Source organism: Xenia sp. Carnegie-2017, unplaced genomic scaffold (genome assembly GCF_021976095.1).
Source record: "Xenia sp. Carnegie-2017 unplaced genomic scaffold, XeniaSp_v1 HiC_scaffold_13, whole genome shotgun sequence".
Taxonomy (NCBI): domain Eukaryota; kingdom Metazoa; phylum Cnidaria; class Anthozoa; order Malacalcyonacea; family Xeniidae; genus Xenia; species Xenia sp. Carnegie-2017.
Genome location: NW_025813436.1, coordinates 7,913,576 through 7,932,715, shown reverse-complemented (window position 1 = coordinate 7,932,715; position 19,140 = coordinate 7,913,576). Strand labels below are relative to the sequence as shown.

The 19,140-nt window shown below is 34.1% G+C and overlaps 5 protein-coding genes and 1 long non-coding RNA gene across 7 annotated transcripts; 3 read left to right on the top strand and 3 right to left on the bottom strand.

The window, feature by feature from the left end:
• Positions 1-24: 24 nt before the first annotated feature.
• LOC124452305 lies at positions 25-1,995 on the bottom strand. Of its 2 annotated transcripts, none has more exons than XM_047002888.1 (4): positions 1,717-1,995; positions 1,108-1,453; positions 621-1,022; positions 25-448 (listed from the first exon to the last, which is right to left on the bottom strand). In XM_047002888.1, the coding sequence occupies exons 1-4, from the start codon at positions 1,776-1,778 to the stop codon at positions 260-262; spliced, it is 999 nt and encodes a 332-aa protein (XP_046858844.1). In that variant the 5' UTR covers positions 1,779-1,995; the 3' UTR covers positions 25-259. The 2 variants fall into 2 exon arrangements, with proteins under 2 accessions (XP_046858844.1, XP_046858854.1); XM_047002898.1 differs by having other exon boundaries at positions 1,739-1,895.
• Positions 546-1,692, top strand: LOC124452337. The gene is made up of 2 exons (XR_006950758.1): positions 546-676; positions 1,155-1,692. It is a non-coding gene; the product is annotated as an uncharacterized LOC124452337 (long non-coding RNA).
• On the bottom strand, positions 1,960-4,851 carry LOC124452321 (5'-deoxynucleotidase HDDC2-like). The gene is made up of 8 exons (XM_047002901.1): positions 4,697-4,851; positions 4,425-4,552; positions 3,976-4,078; positions 3,732-3,767; positions 3,525-3,554; positions 3,081-3,171; positions 2,554-2,601; positions 1,960-2,187 (listed from the first exon to the last, which is right to left on the bottom strand). The coding sequence occupies exons 1-8, from the start codon at positions 4,751-4,753 to the stop codon at positions 2,066-2,068; spliced, it is 615 nt and encodes a 204-aa protein (XP_046858857.1). The 5' UTR covers positions 4,754-4,851; the 3' UTR covers positions 1,960-2,065.
• A 44-nt stretch (positions 4,852-4,895) lies between these two features.
• LOC124452283 (28S ribosomal protein S28, mitochondrial-like) lies at positions 4,896-6,168 on the top strand. The gene is made up of 2 exons (XM_047002866.1): positions 4,896-5,211; positions 5,773-6,168. Exons 1-2 carry the CDS (start codon positions 4,931-4,933, stop codon positions 5,900-5,902), a joined length of 411 nt encoding a protein of 136 aa, XP_046858822.1. The 5' UTR covers positions 4,896-4,930; the 3' UTR covers positions 5,903-6,168.
• A 4,949-nt stretch (positions 6,169-11,117) lies between these two features.
• Positions 11,118-14,391, top strand: LOC124448261. Its single transcript, XM_046999262.1, has 6 exons — positions 11,118-11,353; positions 11,929-11,980; positions 12,520-12,624; positions 12,965-13,028; positions 13,485-13,821; positions 13,903-14,391. The coding sequence occupies exons 1-6, from the start codon at positions 11,275-11,277 to the stop codon at positions 14,076-14,078; spliced, it is 813 nt and encodes a 270-aa protein (XP_046855218.1). The 5' UTR covers positions 11,118-11,274; the 3' UTR covers positions 14,079-14,391.
• A 1,245-nt stretch (positions 14,392-15,636) lies between these two features.
• LOC124448250 lies at positions 15,637-18,462 on the bottom strand. The gene is made up of 2 exons (XM_046999250.1): positions 18,323-18,462; positions 15,637-18,237 (listed from the first exon to the last, which is right to left on the bottom strand). The coding sequence occupies exon 2, from the start codon at positions 17,636-17,638 to the stop codon at positions 16,583-16,585; it is 1,056 nt and encodes a 351-aa protein (XP_046855206.1). The 5' UTR covers positions 17,639-18,237; positions 18,323-18,462; the 3' UTR covers positions 15,637-16,582.
• Between the last annotated feature and the right edge of the window lie 678 nt (positions 18,463-19,140).

The window sequence follows — 19,140 nt, the reverse complement described above, 5'->3', positions numbered from 1 at the left end:
GAGGAACTTTGTGTTGTTTCTGTGTATTGTTTAGTGTCTTTAATTAGTGTCTTTGATAAAAGAAATCTGAAATAAAAACATAAGTTCTCATGTAGTCCACTAATCACAGTACTCACTCTGGCGTCTTTCATCTATTTCAAACTTTAAGTCTTACTTCTATTATTCTTGTTCTAACAGAAATCAATGAGCTTTTTACTTATACTTCCTCAATAAAATAACCAAGACATGATCAATTTTTTTCAGTGAAATTCATTGATGGTCAATGTTTGAAAAAATTCTCAAACATAACAGGATCATAATTAAAGCTACCCATAGAGTGTGAGCGTTGAGGAATTGGTTTCACTACTCTCGATGTTCCATCTGCTTTTATTTGACCAACAACAGCGGTTTTCTTTGGCTTGTCAAACCTCGGAAAGAGAGTTGGAGCGAGTTCTGTTTCTTTGAAAAGCTAAATAGTAATAAGATCAATTCTCTCTTAGTTTGTTTGGAAATAAATAAACAACAAATTCAACTCTTATATCTTTTTTATTTAAAAACAGAGAACGTATAATGATGAATACAAAAAGTGAAAAACGTATCTAAAACCAAAGCTGGCATCTTTTATCGATGTATGCAAATACCTTATCTTCAATAGAACGAGATAATTCTGCCACGCTTCCATCAGATCGAGAAGAAGGTAATGGCATCTTTCTCTTCTCTACCTTACGGAGTGTTTGCAAATTTATATAACGTTGCCTTAAAGCAGCTACACCGGGACCTTTAGAACAAATGGACGGGTACTTCACAAGAGGATTTCGAGATACCGGAGGTTGGGCCTCAGCTTTGGATGAAAACACATTTGTCTGTGAAATCTTGCGTTTAGGTAGTTTAATTTTCTCTGCAACGTTGACCGCAGGGTCATTTTTGGTCAGCGTTTTTGGGCTGCATTTGTTTGGTTCGTCAGTTTTTACGATGTTCACAAGTTGCCGACGACGATCATTCAATTTCGGAGAGTCTTGATTTTTAGTAGGATCATGAATGATCTGAATAGTAAAAAACCGAAACAGAAACATAATTAGCAGTGAGTGAAACAAAATGACAAAAATCTAACGCCAGTTGAAAATTTACTTTTGCCTTATTGGGCGACTTGTTCAGATTTGTATTTTTGTTGATAGATCCGTGGTTAGTATTGACAATGGCGTTGGATCGCTTCATAGCATTCCCTGCAGTTTTCATTAAAGTTTCCCTGAGCTTAGCTGTGTTTTCTTGAAGGAGTAGCTGAGGTGATTTTTTACGTTTTTTTGCCATTGCTTCTCTCTTTTTACGCCTTAAGGAAGCCTGTTTGCTCTCGTATTGTTCTCTAATCTTGTATCCTTTTCTTTGTAGTGGCAGTTTAACTTTATTTCGTGGATCTATCTTCTGAGAGCCCATCTTGTCCTTAACTGTCTTACGCTTATTCGAAGAGTAACTTCGCCTGGTTGAAATAAAAAATTGAAATAAAAATAAAATGAAACCAAATGACCATAATCATATATCTTTATAGAAGAATGCCTACGTAGTTTTAAAAACTTTCAAAGGTGAAGTCTGTCCATGCATTGTATATTTAAACAAAATGTTGACGTTCGAATAATATTAGGTATAAAAACAACTATCACATAAGTATTTAATATTTTTTTTGTGCAAACTAATACAATTCAACATTTTTATGAGAAATAAAAGATTCAGTTTGCCACAAACCTGGCAGCCACGGAGCTGATACCTTGAAAACACATTAATATTGCAGAACAGAGAAAGGCCATTGATGGGCATCTTGTGAAAGGTATGACGTCATACACGTTAATTTTTATTGACGTCACACAACTTTATGCATGCGCAGCAAAAATCATCCTATCGAAAGAACGTTTTCATTCATTCCAGAAAATTGAACACAAAGGTAAAGCAGTTCCATGCAAACAGAAAAAAAGAAAAAACTTCAAATGGTTTTGAGTATTTTAGATGACAGTTATTCTTCTCGTACATTCAATATTTAGCAGAAACAAAAAACTTATTCTTTTGAATTCAAAAATTCTACATAAACAAAAGAAGACTATGCATTTAAATTAAGGTTTGTTTTGTCATGATGAATACCGTTTTGATCAGTTCTTAACCTTACGCGCTGTTTTTTTAATTCTGTAACCCAAGTGTTCACCAAACAATGATCAAATTTGCCTAGATAAAAACCAGAATAATTTTGTAACAGCAGACACAAAACACAACCTCCAAGCAGACAAAAACAAACAAGAAAAGCACATCACTAAACTCCATACATTAATAAAGACACCTCGACCGACACTACTACAGGTCTAAACAGACATAAAGATATGCCTAGACAGATATGAAGACATACGTAGACAGTTATCGACAATGTGCCTTTCAGAGATACGTAAAAATCCCCACAGACAATCAAACACTCAATCACACAAATGTAAAATGATATCAGAGACAAGAAAAGACAAAAAGACCACATATTTCAACATATTTCAGGGCGACACAGAGAAGGTTGCGTAAACAGATTTGGTTAGCCATATTTTATACCTTCTGTAGAGTCAAAAAATTCTTGAAGATCACAAACATTCACCGATTCTGTATTTTGATAAAAAAATAACCAAAAACTGTTATGTCAAACATTCCGAAGCAAATGAACACAATAATTCGACAATTTCTCTAAGTCAACTCATGATGGGAAGCTTCGCGTGAATGACGAACCTTAAAGTTACAAGTTCTTGTTATGTACATGCACAGTTTTTAAGAAAATGACAAAATATGATTTTTCCATCATCTTACAATAAATGACTACGTGTTTTATACACGGAGCAATACTTGATAGTAAATGCTCCTCCTGCTTGACAATATAAACATAATTTATTTGGAAATTGCTGTAAAATCGTTTATTTTACGTGATGTCTTTACGTTCAATGTACAAACGCTATGGGATTACCAAACTATTAATGCTGTATGTTTAACACCCCCCTCCTAGAATTACGCTGGGTAGAATTAAAAATCTTTAACTACCTATTCGCTTATGATGACCAAACCATTCGCAATTAGTTTTTGAAACAAACCTTGTTCATATTGATAGGCTTGCAAGATCATATCAAAACGGTCCAGATTCTTAACGAACTTTGCTTCAGGTGTACTTTGTGATTCGTATTCCTACGTTAAAATTGATTAAAGAGCAATACAACGACACATTTTACAACTGACGACAATACAACGATACATTTCAAAGATACATTTCAAAATGTCATATTTCTATCTAGCAGAGAAAAAAGCAAGCAAGCAGTCCAGCAAATATCAAAATATGGGCTAACAATTTTCTACAGTTACATAAATTCTGCCATTTGAACTATCCGTCACATTTGTTTATAGGGCAACTCAGAAGTATCACTTTCTCAGAATTATATCATTATTTTTCTGAGGAAAAAACGAAGCTTTGATATGACATGAAACCTGTGTTACTTTCTTCTCACACAGAAATACAAAATAAACCATTAAATTTCATATACCTCCCATAAAGATATTAATTCTTTGCCAACCTATAACATATGAATTTCATTCATTGAGACATTGATTGAACCAATTGAAACAAAAGTGATCATAATCAAAATTATGTAAGGTCAATCTACAAAAGAAGCGATTAAAAGTGATCCATTAACCTGGTGTTGGTTGATTTACGCTGAAAAGAGGGTCAGTTAAGATTAAATAAAACAAACCTTTCCAGCCAGTCGTGAAATTTTAGTCATGGCATCCTAAACAAGATATAATGCTTGAAATAAGAGAATGGAAACCCATCTTTTTATCTGAAGATGAAGCTCTGAAAGTGCATCTCAATTACTCAAATATATTCGAAAACAATAATAATCTTTACATTTTCCTGTAATGTATCCCATGTAGCCCCAAAGTTCTTTAAACAGCATGATCAAATGATACAAAGACTTCATTCATTTATGTACTAACTTGTTCCATGGCATGTTTTTCCTTTTTACTCACTCCACAGAAAGGCGTTATATCACCAACAATGCATTCTGCCATGTCATGCACCAATGCAAGTTTCAAGCAACTGGAACAAAATCAAGCAATTTGCAATGAGATAAATAGCAAAAAGAAAAAAGGAAGAAATTACTATGAGACCTAAAAATTTATTGATGTCTCGATTCTACAAAGTTTAAACTTTTCCAAATCATGGCTCAAAAAAGCACTCTTTTATTGTTCAAAATTTATACAGTCAAATTTTGATTTAGTAACCAGGAACTTTTCAAAAGTTCTGCCTCTTCAACCGACTTATTGTCAATTTCTTTGAATAACTTTGGGGCAAATTTTATCCATCAAAAGGTTGTAAAACTGTACTTTGAAATGTAAAGGACTTTCTATTGGTTAAAAATAAATAATGAACCATTATCTCGTACCGTTCTCTGCTCAAGTTGAGATCTTCTTCATCAATGAAAAATGTCATAACAGCCATCATGTACATGTGATCTGCAACATGTTCAGGATTTGCAATACCAGATTTCACCCATCCTGTCCTCTTTAAAGACTATGTAGAAAAACCAACATGGTAGGTTTACACAGAATGAATTCGAGAAACCCAAATTTACCATAAGCCTGAAACTATTTGAATGAAATTATCAAAGGAACTGGAAATATTTTTAAAGTAATTATGGTAATCACTATAACATACTTTCAACTTGCTAACAACAGTCATGAACTGCATTATATTTTGCGTGGATTCAGCCATTTTTAAAGCACTCTCGAGTCTACAAAACTTTGTTTTCTTCTCGAGAATAAACTTCGTCTTCTCCCAAAGGTAAAAGCAAGCTGAAATTTTATCACATGAGCCTCCGAACATACGTACATACCTATAGCGGTTTCTCCAAACAAATTGACTACAGTCAAGAAGCGCTGATGTTGGAAAATGGCGAATATTTTAAAAACATGCACTTATGGAAAACTTTTACCAAGTTATAATTGTCTTAAATTGTTGTCAAGGACGCTGAACAGTTCATCTAGCAGTGTAGTCGAGGAGGATAAGTGTTTCGGCAAAATGTTTAAAGAAACTGCATTTGCCAAACTAGGACGGCCCTATGGAAAGATTGTGGACGGCAAAATTATACATATTGTAAAAGATGATTTGTACATCGATTTTGGTTGGAAATTTCACGCTGTAGTAAAGCGTCCATCTAATAAATCTTATAGGTACTGTTTAATGGGTGATGTGCAATCTAGATCATATAACTAAACTTTCAACACATTCTAGTTGTCTCAGATCTCTGCAAGCTTGAGCCTGCATAAGTTGTTTTGATAAAACTTTAGTTACAATGCATTTGCAATCAAGTTTCTACTGCACCTCGGGTGCATCTGAGATTCTTTTTTCAACATCAGATTCATCTTCATCTGCCATTTCTAGATGTTTCTTTGAAACAAAGTAAAACTACAGTCATCTATATAGATTATAATCTGATTATCATCTCAATGCAAATGTCGTTCGTCAATGTGCACCTTTGTGAGACAAAGTGAATATGATCTAGTATTCAACAATCATTATGTTGAAATGTGTACAGATTTTTGATTGATTGAGTTTCATTATTAGTTGACTAAAGTCCTTGGCTTTCATGTTTCTTACGACACGTCTTGATTTGAAAAGCAATTTGTACAACTTAAGACGTCACATCCTGCGAATTTTAAGTTAAAAGAAATCCCTCCTGTAGAATTTACAGGTGTATTTCACTAACGAAGAAAAATATGAATGCTTTTTAGACGGACCTACGAAGTTGGTGATGCTGTTGAAGTAAAGATTAATGACCTTGAATTAACAGGACATTTTCTTGGACAGTATAAGAGAATAACTTTATGCGAAGCTGATGTGTGTTTACACAATGAGAGTTAGAGTATAAAGAATATCAAGCATTTTGGAATTTATTCGTAAATTATACTTTTCATATTTTTCTTTAATTAACGAACGTTTAAGATCCACAGAATTATGTGTTTACGCAAGAAACGTGATACGGAATTGAAATTTTCGTCCTAAAGATTTTCACGGCTCTTTTTTCTTTCAATTCATTTCAAGGGCTAAGGAAATTACACTCCTTCTTTTCTGGTTATTTGAGCTTAAAAATGTAAAATAGTGGTTCTGAAATTCACTTTATAACCATATTTGCAATTCAGTCATGTTGTTTATCTAATACATAACAATATTTATATCAGTGTTACTTTGAGCACCAGCCGAAGTTAGCGCGCAACATTGTTTGGTGAGTCCCTTGAGATTGTTGCAAGTCACGGTTGGGGTCATGATCGTGCCTCAAATCTCGTTTTTGCTTTCAAAGTCAAGAGCAGTAAAAATGTAAAAGATCGTTGTTTTGATGCATTTCATGACAGATAAAGATTTTCCGACAGCAGTAGCACAACCAGCTCGAAAGTTTTAGACTTTCCGTGTAAATTTCAAAACATTATCACTATTGGTTTTGGAGCGAGTGAACTGTGAACACAGAAAAATTCAAACAGAAGGATCAAAAATGGAGAATGTTTACACTAGGGGGGGTGTTTACATGAATCCGGAATGAACTCATTCCAATTTAAGAGAAATCCTATTACATATTTACATGAATCCGGAATGAGTTACAACTCGATCAGGATCGAAATTTAGTTTTAACCTCATGTAAACGCGTATAGAGTTTCATTCTGGAATGAGATTGTGATTAATGACAAAGCACGCATGCACCATGCGTATTGTCTTCTGGGAAATTGAAGCTCGTAAGCTGAATGGGCTAAAATGAGTGCGAAAAAAAGCAACAATTAGTTTCATGCAAGCATTAAGCTATATTAACTCAGAAACGAAAGAAAAGAAAAGGGTTGTTATAATGTTTAAGTTCGTTATCTTCAAAATTCAAAATTCCTGCGAAAAGTCAATCCTTGTGTTGATTTTCCATGTAAACGTGGATTGACATCACGTTTCCGATTGGAATTGAAAGTCATTCCGGATTCATGTAAACACCCACAAAGAATAAAGAATAAAGAATATTTAACACAAAGAATATTTCTCACAAAGAATATTTAACCAAGCAAATTTACATTTTCCTGTACAGTTTACATATACACAATCGCTAAAATCGTCATTGAGCATCATTCTTTAAATTCTTCTGATGAGATACGTGCGCTAACGTACTCATAGTGATGCTTTTCATGATGAGATATGTGCGCTAACAAGAAGTTACTCATAGTGATGCTTTTCATCAAAAAAATTATGTACAAAAAATGTTTGGATGAGGCTAGCTTACGTAGTTATGTCCTTTTGCAACAATATTCATTCACATAATTACATGCATGCATTTGTTAGTTCCAAGTAATTCTTTGCATCCACTGTAGCTACGAAAATTTGCGGAAGACGAATCTCGATTGCGCAAAATGCTATTTATGGGTAGCACGTTCGTTCCATAAAAGACAATATATAAGGACGAATTCTGTTTGTAAAAGTTCATACAGTTATAGCAAGTTGAAGATATCTAGAGAGCAGCTCAAGAAGAGTCAAAGAGAAAATGTATCCATTGATAGAAAGGGTAGTAAATGACGACAACGATCAAATTGGATGGAAAAAATTTGCAATCAAACAAGGCTACTTGATCGAGTTTCAAAGTGGCAAAGAAAGTTCACTAAAAATGCATTATTTTGTTCTCACAAAAAGTGGATTGATTTCGTTCGAACAGCAACCGATGGAAGAGACAAAACCGTTACGTTTCTTTCCTTACGAGCAGTTATCCACAATACATCTTGAACAATTCCAATTGAGCAGCATAACGTTGTTTTGCATTTATTTGAAGAGCAAAAGAAGTACTGGCTTTACACTTTGTTTCAACTGCAAAAGTGAACGCGATGATTGGCTCATGCTGATGATGACATCATTTTTAGAAACTTTAGCAGTGACAAACACAAGCTATGTTGAGAGAGATGAAGAGAAGGAAATTGGCAAACACAAGAAAGAAAGGGATAGTTCACAAAACTATAGTAGACTAAAGCGAAGAAAAGGACCGAACGGCAGCATAAGAACGTCAAAGTTGAATAACACGTTGGAAGTGGAGAATGGAAACGGCAGAACTCAGCTTAATGATAGTGAAAATACATTAACGAAGCCTCTCATGGAAACAGAAAATAAATCTAACACGAGAAATGGAAGAAAACGCAAGTCGAATCAACATAGGAACACGATTTCCCGTGATAGATCATTTTTTCAAAATCTTAATGAAAACAAAAAAGCTTTGTCTATTCAAAGAAACATTAATTATTCAACAGACGAAAGCAAGACGCACGAGTCAAAACAAAAGTGTAGTATTTTCAAGCGATTCAGCTCAAGATTTCGGTTACACACGAATCCTTCATCAAATTGAGTACCCTCGGTAAAACGAACTCTATATCTATACTATAAAAATTACACTTAGTTTGGAATTTTTTGTATGATAGTATATCTTCTTATGTCGAAATAAGAGATGGAACATAGATTTACTAACTACAAAATTAGCTAGGAATACACGAAGTTTTGAGCTTGAAAACAAAAGCAACTTCGTTTTCTTATATTAAATGACATTGTTCTTGAAATTCTTCGTCGTGAAGTTCTCAAGTTCGTTGCTAAGTTCAGATTTACCATAGCAAAGACAATGTTTCTAGTTTTGTAAATTGTAATAACAGTTATAAGTTATGAATAGTATTTTAGATCAAGTTAATAAATCAAGAAATTGGAAGAAATTTGTTGTGAATCAGAAATAATTTTTTGAAGAGTATTTAATATTTCAGTATGATAAAACATACGGTCATTGATAGGGTAAACTTTAAATATAAGAACACCGAAGAAAAGCAAATCTTATCGTGGGAGATTAGATATCCCATTTGTTTGAAAAGTTAGTTTACAAAGCTTAGCGACAAGATGGCAGACATCCATTTACACATGAAGTTGAGTTCATATAGCTATAATTTACCCAAAATGCTGTTTGATCAGAGTAAACAGTTAAGTTACAACTTATGACGTCTGTATGCTCAAGTAAACATATAAGAAATGTAGTAACTGTAGGTGAGTTGAATGTTTCGTTTACGCTATACGAGATTGCTAATAAAACAAATTTTCTGTATTATAAAAGTCCTAGTAAAAACACAATTAAATGAGCTTAATAGATTAAATAATTAAGCATTTGCTCCAGACCGCTATTCCTTAGAGTAAACGAAAGGATATTCACGAGAAAAACAGCCTTATAATCATACTTCAAAACTTCAAAATAGAACACTAGAATAGTAGTGTTTCCAAAGAAGTATTACTAACAGACTGATCAAAAGAAATGTTTGAGAGTATTAAAGAGATAATGTTTTCTTTGAGACTATTACAACCAAATTACGTGCTGCATTATAGTAAATTAGAATGATTTCCGCATTCGAAAATTTCCTGCCATTGGGTGGCGATTTGCATTAGCAGTTTAATGTCCCTTATGTGTTACACACTTTTATAATTGGAAGAGTTCAAATATCCTGTAGAAGAGAACGAGGAAGATAGATACGAGACAAGACAATCACATATGTCAATGTTATATCTCACGAAAAAAGAAAATTTATGCTAATCCAAATTATGCTAATCGAAGAGGTAACGTCTTTTGAAATGGATCTTTCTAGCAATTGAAGTTACTATAGTTTAGAATTGGACACCACTAGAGCTTTGAGGAACTTCCTTTTCGTATGACGCGTTTCCACTGCAAATAAAAGAGATTATCTTTAGATTAATCGTAAACAATTCATGAATGTTCTCGTTGTCATAAACACAGCATTCCATCAACGTAGTGATGTAAAAAAGCTCAACTATAAAACAGTGATTGAATAACTTAAACATTCACAGCAAGTAGTTATTGAGATCACACGACTTAAAGAAAACAAAATCTAAATAAAAACACAATGGGGGGAAATGTTACAGACCATGGAGAATATTATAAAACAGAACGTATATTTAGACAAGATTATTTGATCAACTTTCAAAAAGGACTTTTAAAATCGCCAAAACTACAATACTTCATAATTGTCGACAGCGGACTACTTGCGTTCAAGGAGAGACCAGGGAAAATTGAAGACGAGACAAAGCTGCTTGGATTCCTGCCGTACGAGAAAATCTTGTCGATAAAGCTCGACTATATAGAACTAGACTCGTGTAAATTAAGTTGTATGCAAATGATGAGTAAAGCGGGAACCATGTCTACACTTGCTTTTAAATGTAAAGAAGATCGCGATGATTGGATGATGGTTATCATGAGATATGTTTCTGAAATGCTTTTACAAACGAAAGCATTTCAGAAATCCGATGAGCAAGTTTCAATTTCAGAAGAACGTTCGTGCAATGATTTGAAGCGATGCAAAAGCAACGATGAAATGAATCTGAGTCACAAACGATGGAAAGAAGAGAAAGGAAGCATTCAACTCTCAAAATCTTTAGACATTTTAGCTTTACCTGAAGTAACAGATACGGCACTTTTTATTCACAATGCACAGATAAACAGTGGTACTCCAGCGGACAGCAAGGAAAACAACTTGTCACCGGGATCAAGAAAGCGTAAATCGGAACCAGAGATTTATGAAGATCTAACCATGTATCTTAGCAACGGAAAGCACGCAAGAAAAGATGATACTGCAAAAACACCTAACATTTTACTGAACTCTTGTTGTTTTGAGCATCGTGATTCAATTGAATTAGAGGCAGAAAAAAAGCTTAAAAATGCCATAAAACACAATAAACGGAACAATGTGTTTGCAAAGTTTCTAACTTATCTCGAAAACGCCCTCAACACAGATGTAGAATGTACTCCCTTTATTCAATGAACAATTCATTACGGATTTATGATAAGGAATATTAGATAGTTTGATGGTAGTAAAAGATTGGATACAACTAATAGAGAACCATTTCGTTCTTGTCTTTGTGTGTTGTTTTTCATCGCGGAACTTTGTAATTTAATCACCCAGAGTGCATTATTCACGTGAATACATAACTTTTCTTTTCTAAACCAATCACGTGTACATGTTTATATATAATATATATATATAGACTGCAATGCATGCTATGTGGTCCATTAATTTACATATATATCAAAGAAAACATCTAAGTAAAAATAGCAAAGGTATGCTTGCTATTCGATCACAAATTAATAAAGACAACATACAGAGGAAAACACACAACAGTATAGACGGCAGTCAACCATTTTAAAGAAAGTATTTCAATAAAATAAAAACAGAAATTAGTCAACGATGTTTTCATTTTGGAACATTTGTTTTGCCGTTATTGGTGGAGTTATTGTACTTCAAGTTAAAGCACATATAACAGCCCGTAAGTATCCGTACTATATATATATATACATACACTAACGTAGCTACATTTTTTAACCAAACTGTAAACTTTTTGGCACCATCATTCGTTCGTGACATGCTTCAGAAGCATCAATAACTCAATAGCTCAAGATGGGTTCACACCAGAGACATCGTAAATTCCACTGACTTACTTTCAACAAAAATTTGATGAAAATGTTTTGTTTGTTTTATTATCGCTAATGCTTGCCTTCATTTTTGTATAAATTAATATCAATAACAGATTTAAAAGTTTTGTCTTGAAAAATTTTTAAATGAATGAAGTGGTAATTACGATGGAAAGAGTAACTTCATTAAAATGTATCACAAATACTTGGGCACAAGCACAAAATGTTATAAAGTCAGAATTTAGCCAACATGACGTCGTCAATTCTTGTAAATAACATTTACCTCTCAATACCCAACTCAAATCTTAATTGATTTAGCTAATTTGTGGGATTTCGTAATCATTAAGAAAATAATTGCTTTTTCTATGCTGAATGGCAACTATAGCACCTATTTTCTTGGCCTGTTCAAAATTTTCACATTTTTTACTAGGGACACCTGTTTACAACGATTGCGTCACGTTCTTCCAGAAGGCATGCAATCCGTAAGTTCATAATTTATAAATTTTGGTGAAAAAGTGAGAACAACCGTTTGGGGAGTGAAGAAGAAATCTTTGAACATAAATATAATAGTTTCAATACGTTTGCTTATATAAACCAAATTTGTTAATTTATACTGATGAAGAGATGATTTTAAATGAAACGCATCTTCCATACGCTTTTATTTTCATACGTTACAAAATCTTAGGTTGTCAAACATTTTACCCGTATTGATCGGCAATAGAGATTGCATTCAAAATATGAATGCATATTTATGAAAAAAATGTAGAATTATTTACATGGGACTCTGAAGCATGTTTCCACCAAAAGATAAACTGGAATGAATAGTAAATCATCAGAGTGTTTTTTTACTCGGTCATTTCGATATTTTTGTCAGAATTGTCACTTCAGATAGAGCTACAGGTCAGTGATTGATCAAGCAGTGCTATGCGATCCGAGTTCTTCAAATTAAGTACAGTTATCAATAAAAGTTCAATGGAATGCGTAACATAGTTGAATTGCAACTGCAGTTTAACTTTTCAAGTGACAAAGCAGCTGGTCATTACTTACTGAAAGCAAGAAATTCCTCAGGATCTGATTCTGGATCTCCTTGCAAACGAGAAGCAAATCTCACAATGTGCCCTCAATGGTATGTGGTATTTTATAAAAAAATTACCACCTTTAAATCCAAAGTCATTTCTAATGATACATTAACGTATTTTCAACACAGCTTGATTGTACGAACGTTGATAAATTTGAAAGATCACGCATGTTTAGTTTTTGTGTAGTATTTCATAAATATGATTAGAATTACCAGTGTTTTTTATCTTTGTACCTGGAATTACAAGTGTTTTCTATCCTATTAGGCATTATCAAGAATATACACATAAACGATGATTTAGGATGAAAGATGATTGTATTGTACGATATTGAGAGATATTTTGTCCCATAAAGGATATTTCACTTAACTTTGATCTTTTTCTTAACAGCGGTGGTTCTGGATGCACAGGAGATGGATGGACTTTTGTCGCACATTTTCATCCGAACAATTCGGTAGGTAAAGAACTTAGTCTAAAACTCATCAAAGATCATTCAAGGAATAACAACTGTGCAGAATTTACGAACCCAAGTTTCAACATCTAATTATTTTTTATGAAAACATTTTCTGGAGTATTTATAAGGAATCAAGTTTCAACATCATTCATCCCATAACTCCTGATGAGGACACTAGACTGGAGTATTTATAAGGACTAACATATGATCATCATAATAACTAAGAAGAAAAGTTCTCAAGTTTGACAGGGCCCTTTATTTATAAATTATTTTCATGGAGAAATTTTGTAAAAAACGAACAAGTTGATCGGTGCTACATCACTCAGATAGTATCTTTCACCATCCACTGCAAGTTTACTCACTTAAGCTTTTTTTCAATCTTGCCGCAATAGCTTTCACAAAGAAACACGATTTTGAGATTCGTAATAAGCTCCAATATTTTTTTCATCTTTCCAGCATGCAGCATACGACTCAGAGAGATGGACATCAAAAAGTCCCAGCTTACAATATTCGAGTGCAAATGTAACTGAAGTTTGTCTTGCAGTTCGAAACAGATTGAAACTACAATTTCATGTTCAAGCACCTTCCATGCGAAGTCTGTTTTTCGAGAAAAAACTCTTATCAAATGTACCACTTTCCACGTGGGTCGATTCACTAAATGTGCCAAATGCAACCAAAATGCATCTACTCACTACACCCACATCTTGTTATGAAATCGGTTTTAATGTTGGAGACTCATATGCCAGACATCCAATATTTGCTCGTCTCGGAGCTGTCACCGTTAATGGAACTGGTAAGATTGGAATTGGTTAATCTCATTTCCGCCTTGTTCCAACTTATGAAAACATCAAACTTTATTTTGTATTCATTTAAGGCTGTGAATGGGCACCATCATTTGGCATTGGTATTGGTTTAAAAATTGGCAACGTTGGTTCATATGGTTTCCATGGTCTTGTTCAAGGTGGAATGCCAGTAAACGAATCTCACGTTGGACATCTTGACATATACGTTCGCTCGAAACCATGGCAACCTCGCAGTTACATGGAATAGCCAACAATCACGAGTAACTTTGTCCACATACTTGGCAATTTAAATGATTAGCACACTCCATATTAGTACCAGTGCAATTGATAAAATCGACACCCTTTTTAATGGTATATTTATTGTGATATTATATTGAGCAAAAAGTTTTTAGGTATGCATTTTATACTGCACCCGACATTTTAGTACTTAGAAAAGCATTATTAATTAAAGTTACCACAGCTACTCTAACTATAAATACATATATCTAAGAATAGCATGCTGTTAAGAATTAACCATGCAGAGTAGACGGTCAAATACACATTTTTCGTGAAGAGAAAAATACATGGAACGACTCAACTCTTAGCCAACAGTTTGGACATTCGGCGCTAACAGCAAGTATTACACACACAAAGTCCTAAAATAAAAATTCAGTCTCATGATACTTCTAAACATAGGATACTCTTTTTTATGAGAGGTCTTTCATCCATGATTTCCGACAAGCAGAAGAAACGGAAACAGCTTGTATAAAAATAATTTTCAGCGGCATGTTTAAACAGCTCTTGACTACAATTACATTCCGAATCTCATTTGAGAAGTTTCCAGTCTGTCTGTGTGTGTGGTCTACAACTGAAGGAACAATATCTAAAGCCTGTAGGTCTTTCACTTTTCATAATTCTTTTCACCTCCAAATGTTTGTCAAATAAGGGTTGTTTTTTGACATTTAAAATAAGACTTCAACATGATTTTGGAATGATGAATGCGATTAACATTTACTAGCAATAAAAATGCTAAATACAAATTATGACTCTAACACCCGCAACAAACGGGAGATAACGACAATAAACTTATGTGACTTTGCTTGACCTTTCTACAACTATTGCCTTCATAAAACATGACAAAGCGATCACATGGCTCCAACAGAACAATTAATACAAGTACACATTTGTTTACAAGGTGTGGTCAACTTAAAATCTTGACGTCATGTCCTGACTTATATTTGAATGTAACAGGTGCTCTTTGCTTTTAGCACGAAAAAACCATAAAACGCACAATTTATAATTGTTCGAAGTGTTGATAGTTAAGTAAATGAGTCTTAACAGACTTTTGTTGTTACGCAAGCTATTTTATAAGCAAAATTAACGACATAACACTGTGAGGTCTGAGATATTTAACAGTATTCAGAGAAAGAATGGTTTCAATTAATGTATACTAAAGAATTCTAATAGACATGTTGTCCAATTGATACTCAGGTTTGAAATGAAAAGTGGGGTGGAACAGTCTTGACCATTGACAAATAACATGTCTTGAACAGGTCTTTCGAAATTAGGTTTTTTGGTTTATTGGGAAGCACAAAATATGAAAATTCACGACTTTGAGCGCCGTTACTATGAAATTTATCAAAATACAAGATGCTCCAGCTGTAACTTATCAAAAGAAATAATCAACACAAAAAAATACTACGATTATAGTTTGACGATTATAGGCTACGATTATAGTTTAACGATTTTTATCATATCGATTTAGTTCTCAAGTTAAGGCATACAGCGAACGCCGTCCAAGAAAAAGAAAGTTGGACATCTCCAAGTGTAACTATTCTTTAGTGTAATTTAATGACGACAGTGAAACGTGCTGAAAGGAATTTCATTTCGAAACACGTCACAAAAGATAAGGTGATACAGGTGCTATTAAATCTAAAAGGCATCAGTTACTAACATAAATTAACGACTGGACGCCATCTACTACAATCTGACATTAGGAAAGTGAATGGATATTACATACGGATTGCCATGTGCCAGAGAAAAAAAGTTCCTACTTTTCAGATAAAGGGAACTGTATACATATGCATAGCTACGCACAAGTAGTCAATAATGAAGTGACTCCTTGCTATACTATAATTAGAATATTACTTCATCGACTGAAAGAAGCAGTTGTACTTCACAGAGCAATTTTCGTTCAATGCATTAACATCAGAATCCCAAAGATAATACATTGGTTTATTGTATGAAAATGTTATTTATAAAAGCATGTACATTCATGTAGCAGCTGGAGACATTTCCCATGTCAACTTTGATGAAACATTTCTCATGGCTAGGTTACGAGAACAAACGGCAAGCCACAATTTCATGGAATTCTTTAAGTTTAACTTAGACTCTTGATGCATTAGGTTGTAATTTGTACTCGTCTTCCACAGTATCACGATGATCTTTGCTCTCTGAATTACGTATTGATTCGTCGTCCGGTGTGCCAATAAATGTCTGCGAAAATTACGGTTTGCTTGAAACCTCTGCATGGCTTTTTTGTTTGCACGTCATAGCACTGGTCATTGATTCATTCATTATATCGTCAGAATGCTTCAGTAAAAGTGCTAAGACAACTGTTCCATTTTCCCAGTTAATTTAAAACGCGATCTTTCTCACATGCAGACAATTCAAGAAAGAGATAGCGCGCAAAACTCTTTCTGTCATATTTTCTAATTAACATGTTGATCAACAAATACGCTATTGAAAAGGACTTGATATAGTCGTATATTGTTAATGTACGTATTTGGTCGCGTGTTCAAACCTCGAACGAATTTTCGAGAAGAGTGTGGTCTTGTTCTTGGAGTCAGTCTTATTCCTAAATAATGCTTTCGCTTTCACAACAAGTGAATCTCTGTGCTCAAAATCACAAGAATTGCCAAAAAGTTGTTCTTTGCTCTTCGCGAGCCAAGCGCTTGGAAAATTCGAAATGACGTTGATATTGGGCACAGACTTTCGTTTACTAGTGTCTGCTGACAAAATGCTTTGTGTTTGGTCTTTTGAGCACCTCAACAAAGTTGAGTCGTCTGATGAGAAAACACATCTGTTGTTTGTTAAATCATGCAGAGCGAGAGAATCATACGATTTTGACTTCTTTATGCTTCCCTTATCGTCCTTTCTTCGTTTAAGTCTCAAATTTTGTCCACTACTATTACTCCCGGAGCTTGTTGTGCGCTCGACCAATTCTTTTCCAGACATATTGAAATCCAGCTGTTCTAGCTGACTGCAGTCTCCAGTAACAGATAATTTGTCATGAACACTGAGACTTGCGGGTTGGAAGTTCCTGAGGGTTTTACCTTTGCAATGTTCAGTTGCAAGTTTATCTTTCTTTGGGATAACATAATCATTTAGATTGTCATGTTTAATCTCGTCCCAGCATTTGGAAGTCCGGTCAAAAACATGTGTGGTCAACAATGACTGTGAGAATAATTCCATCATTCCACACATCCACTTGTCTCTATCTTCCTTGCGATAAAAGCCAAGAGTAAAAGTAGAATTATTCTTACTGGTCAGTTGCATGCATGAAAGTTTAGAGTTGTTCACATCATCTTTGGGAAGTTTTATCGAGGATAACTGCTGAAACGGTAGAAACGAGAGTGGTTTTGCGAAGCGATTCGGTTTACCCTCGAATGTCCATAAGCCATCAGCTGTCAAAACGAAATATTGCATTTTGGGTGCTTTCAAGAGGCCGCGTTGAAATTTCACAGCAAATCCTTGTTTTACTGAGTCTCGTTTCCAACACAACTCTTCGTCACAATCGGTCAAACTTAATTCTTTTAACTTATCCATTTGAGAATTTCACAACATGAAATGGAACTAATACGTTTTCAACTGATGAATGTCTAATATGCGCTTTCGTGAGGTAATTGTGAATAATAACGGCTTTTCCAAACACCCATCCGCTTTATAAGGAAAGGCCAGGGTTACACAATGACAGCACTCGAGATTAATGAGATTAATATACTTGAATACACTTGAGTATCGGAAGATCGGGACACGTTCGACTTATGCCGTACGGGAATCGTTATAATGTTGGGCAACTCTCTGAGTAGACTCTCCAAGGTAACGCCACAGAAACTTGCATTACGCAAGAAAAGATTTTGCAAAATTTATCTCGAATGGTAAAAATAGTGTTCGACTACTTCCTATGACGTTCATACTTTTTCAATATTACAAAAGCATTTCTCGATTTCGTATAGAAATAACGAAAATCAAATTTCATATGTGGTATGAAAATACGAGAATATTAGCATTGAATTTCCTGAGTTTATCTTTAAAAAGCATAACATAATGACAAAGAGATTTTCACTAATGCCAGCCATGTTACAACAACAATGAAGAGAGCTTTCATTGTTTCATATGAAGACGCGACAACCACGTGGTAAGCTCTGAAACTGAGAAACGAAGATTTGGAGGAAGATGTTTTTATTTCAAAAGTTTAATGGCATGAAATCTGACAATTTTAGGCTTTACCATTCTCACAATGATTTGTTGTAGATTTACTTGAAGTACACATGCCATGGTAATATTTCTCTTCGCACGTCTATTGCTAATACATTTAGTCTCATTTATCATATAAATAAATAAAGTATAAGCCTTTCGTATTTAATATGGAATATTCTCGGAGATGTATACTTAGTTAGGACCTGTACACTGTATACTTAACGAATTTTCGTGCCTTATAAAGCGTCATCTTTCCTCTGACTACATGCGTCACACGTTTTGTAAATGATGGGTTGTCAAGTACCCACTCAAACAACAAAAATACCGACATTTGCAAGGATATGAAAATAGAACAAGTATATCTCCATACAACACAACACAACAGAACTTCAAGGTTATCGCAACTTTAAATGTTCTTGTCTTATTTATTATGGAGAGCATATGATTTCTATTTTTTAATTCTATAGTAATGATTTTCTCAATTTCACATATAAATGCAATCATACGGTCTTCAGTTACAGTTTCTTAAAATATTTCCTATGTTGTGTACATCTATACAGTGTTTGGCAAGTTTTATTTCACACAATAATTTTACTGTAAACGTCATTCTGCAAGGTATCAGGTTAAAACATTGAGTGAATTTCACATGTCAATGATTGCACGGAGAATGCACCAGAATATATGCACATAATTAAGTTTTGTTTTTAACCTGCACAAAATGTATTAAGCAATAAGATAATAGTCGAAGATAATACGAACAAAGAAGATTCGGCTGTACATACATACATAGAGTATGAGATGTACTTTTAACACCACTTTAACATTAGTATTGTTAAAGATGCACTATC

Bases quoted from the DNA above. Each gene is read 5' to 3' on its own strand.
- LOC124452305 (XM_047002888.1), bottom strand. From the start codon at position 1,778: ATGGCCTTTCTCTGTTCTGCAATATTAATGTGTTTTCAAGGTATCAGC. The intron at 1,454-1,716 runs GTTTGTGGCAAA...TATTTCAACCAG, and splicing joins ATCAGCTCCGTGGCTGCCAG to GCGAAGTTACTCTTCGAATA. The intron at 449-620 runs GTATTTGCATAC...ATTACTATTTAG, and splicing joins CTCGTTCTATTGAAGATAAG to CTTTTCAAAGAAACAGAACT.
- LOC124452321 (XM_047002901.1), bottom strand. From the start codon at position 4,753: ATGGCTGAATCCACGCAAAATATAATGCAGTTCATGACTGTTGTTAGC. The intron at 4,079-4,424 runs GTACGAGATAAT...ATTTTGTTCCAG, and splicing joins CTCAACTTGAGCAGAGAACG to TTGCTTGAAACTTGCATTGG. The intron at 3,555-3,731 runs GTTTGTTTTATT...CATATGTTATAG, and splicing joins TTTCACGACTGGCTGGAAAG to GTTGGCAAAGAATTAATATC.
- LOC124452283 (XM_047002866.1), top strand. From the start codon at position 4,931: ATGGCGAATATTTTAAAAACATGCACTTATGGAAAACTTTTACCAAGT. The intron at 5,212-5,772 runs GTACTGTTTAAT...AATGCTTTTTAG, and splicing joins CCATCTAATAAATCTTATAG to ACGGACCTACGAAGTTGGTG.
- LOC124448261 (XM_046999262.1), top strand. From the start codon at position 11,275: ATGTTTTCATTTTGGAACATTTGTTTTGCCGTTATTGGTGGAGTTATT. The intron at 12,625-12,964 runs GTATGTGGTATT...TTTTCTTAACAG, and splicing joins CTCACAATGTGCCCTCAATG to CGGTGGTTCTGGATGCACAG. The intron at 13,822-13,902 runs GTAAGATTGGAA...TATTCATTTAAG, and splicing joins TGTCACCGTTAATGGAACTG to GCTGTGAATGGGCACCATCA.
- LOC124448250 (XM_046999250.1), bottom strand. From the start codon at position 17,638: ATGGATAAGTTAAAAGAATTAAGTTTGACCGATTGTGACGAAGAGTTG.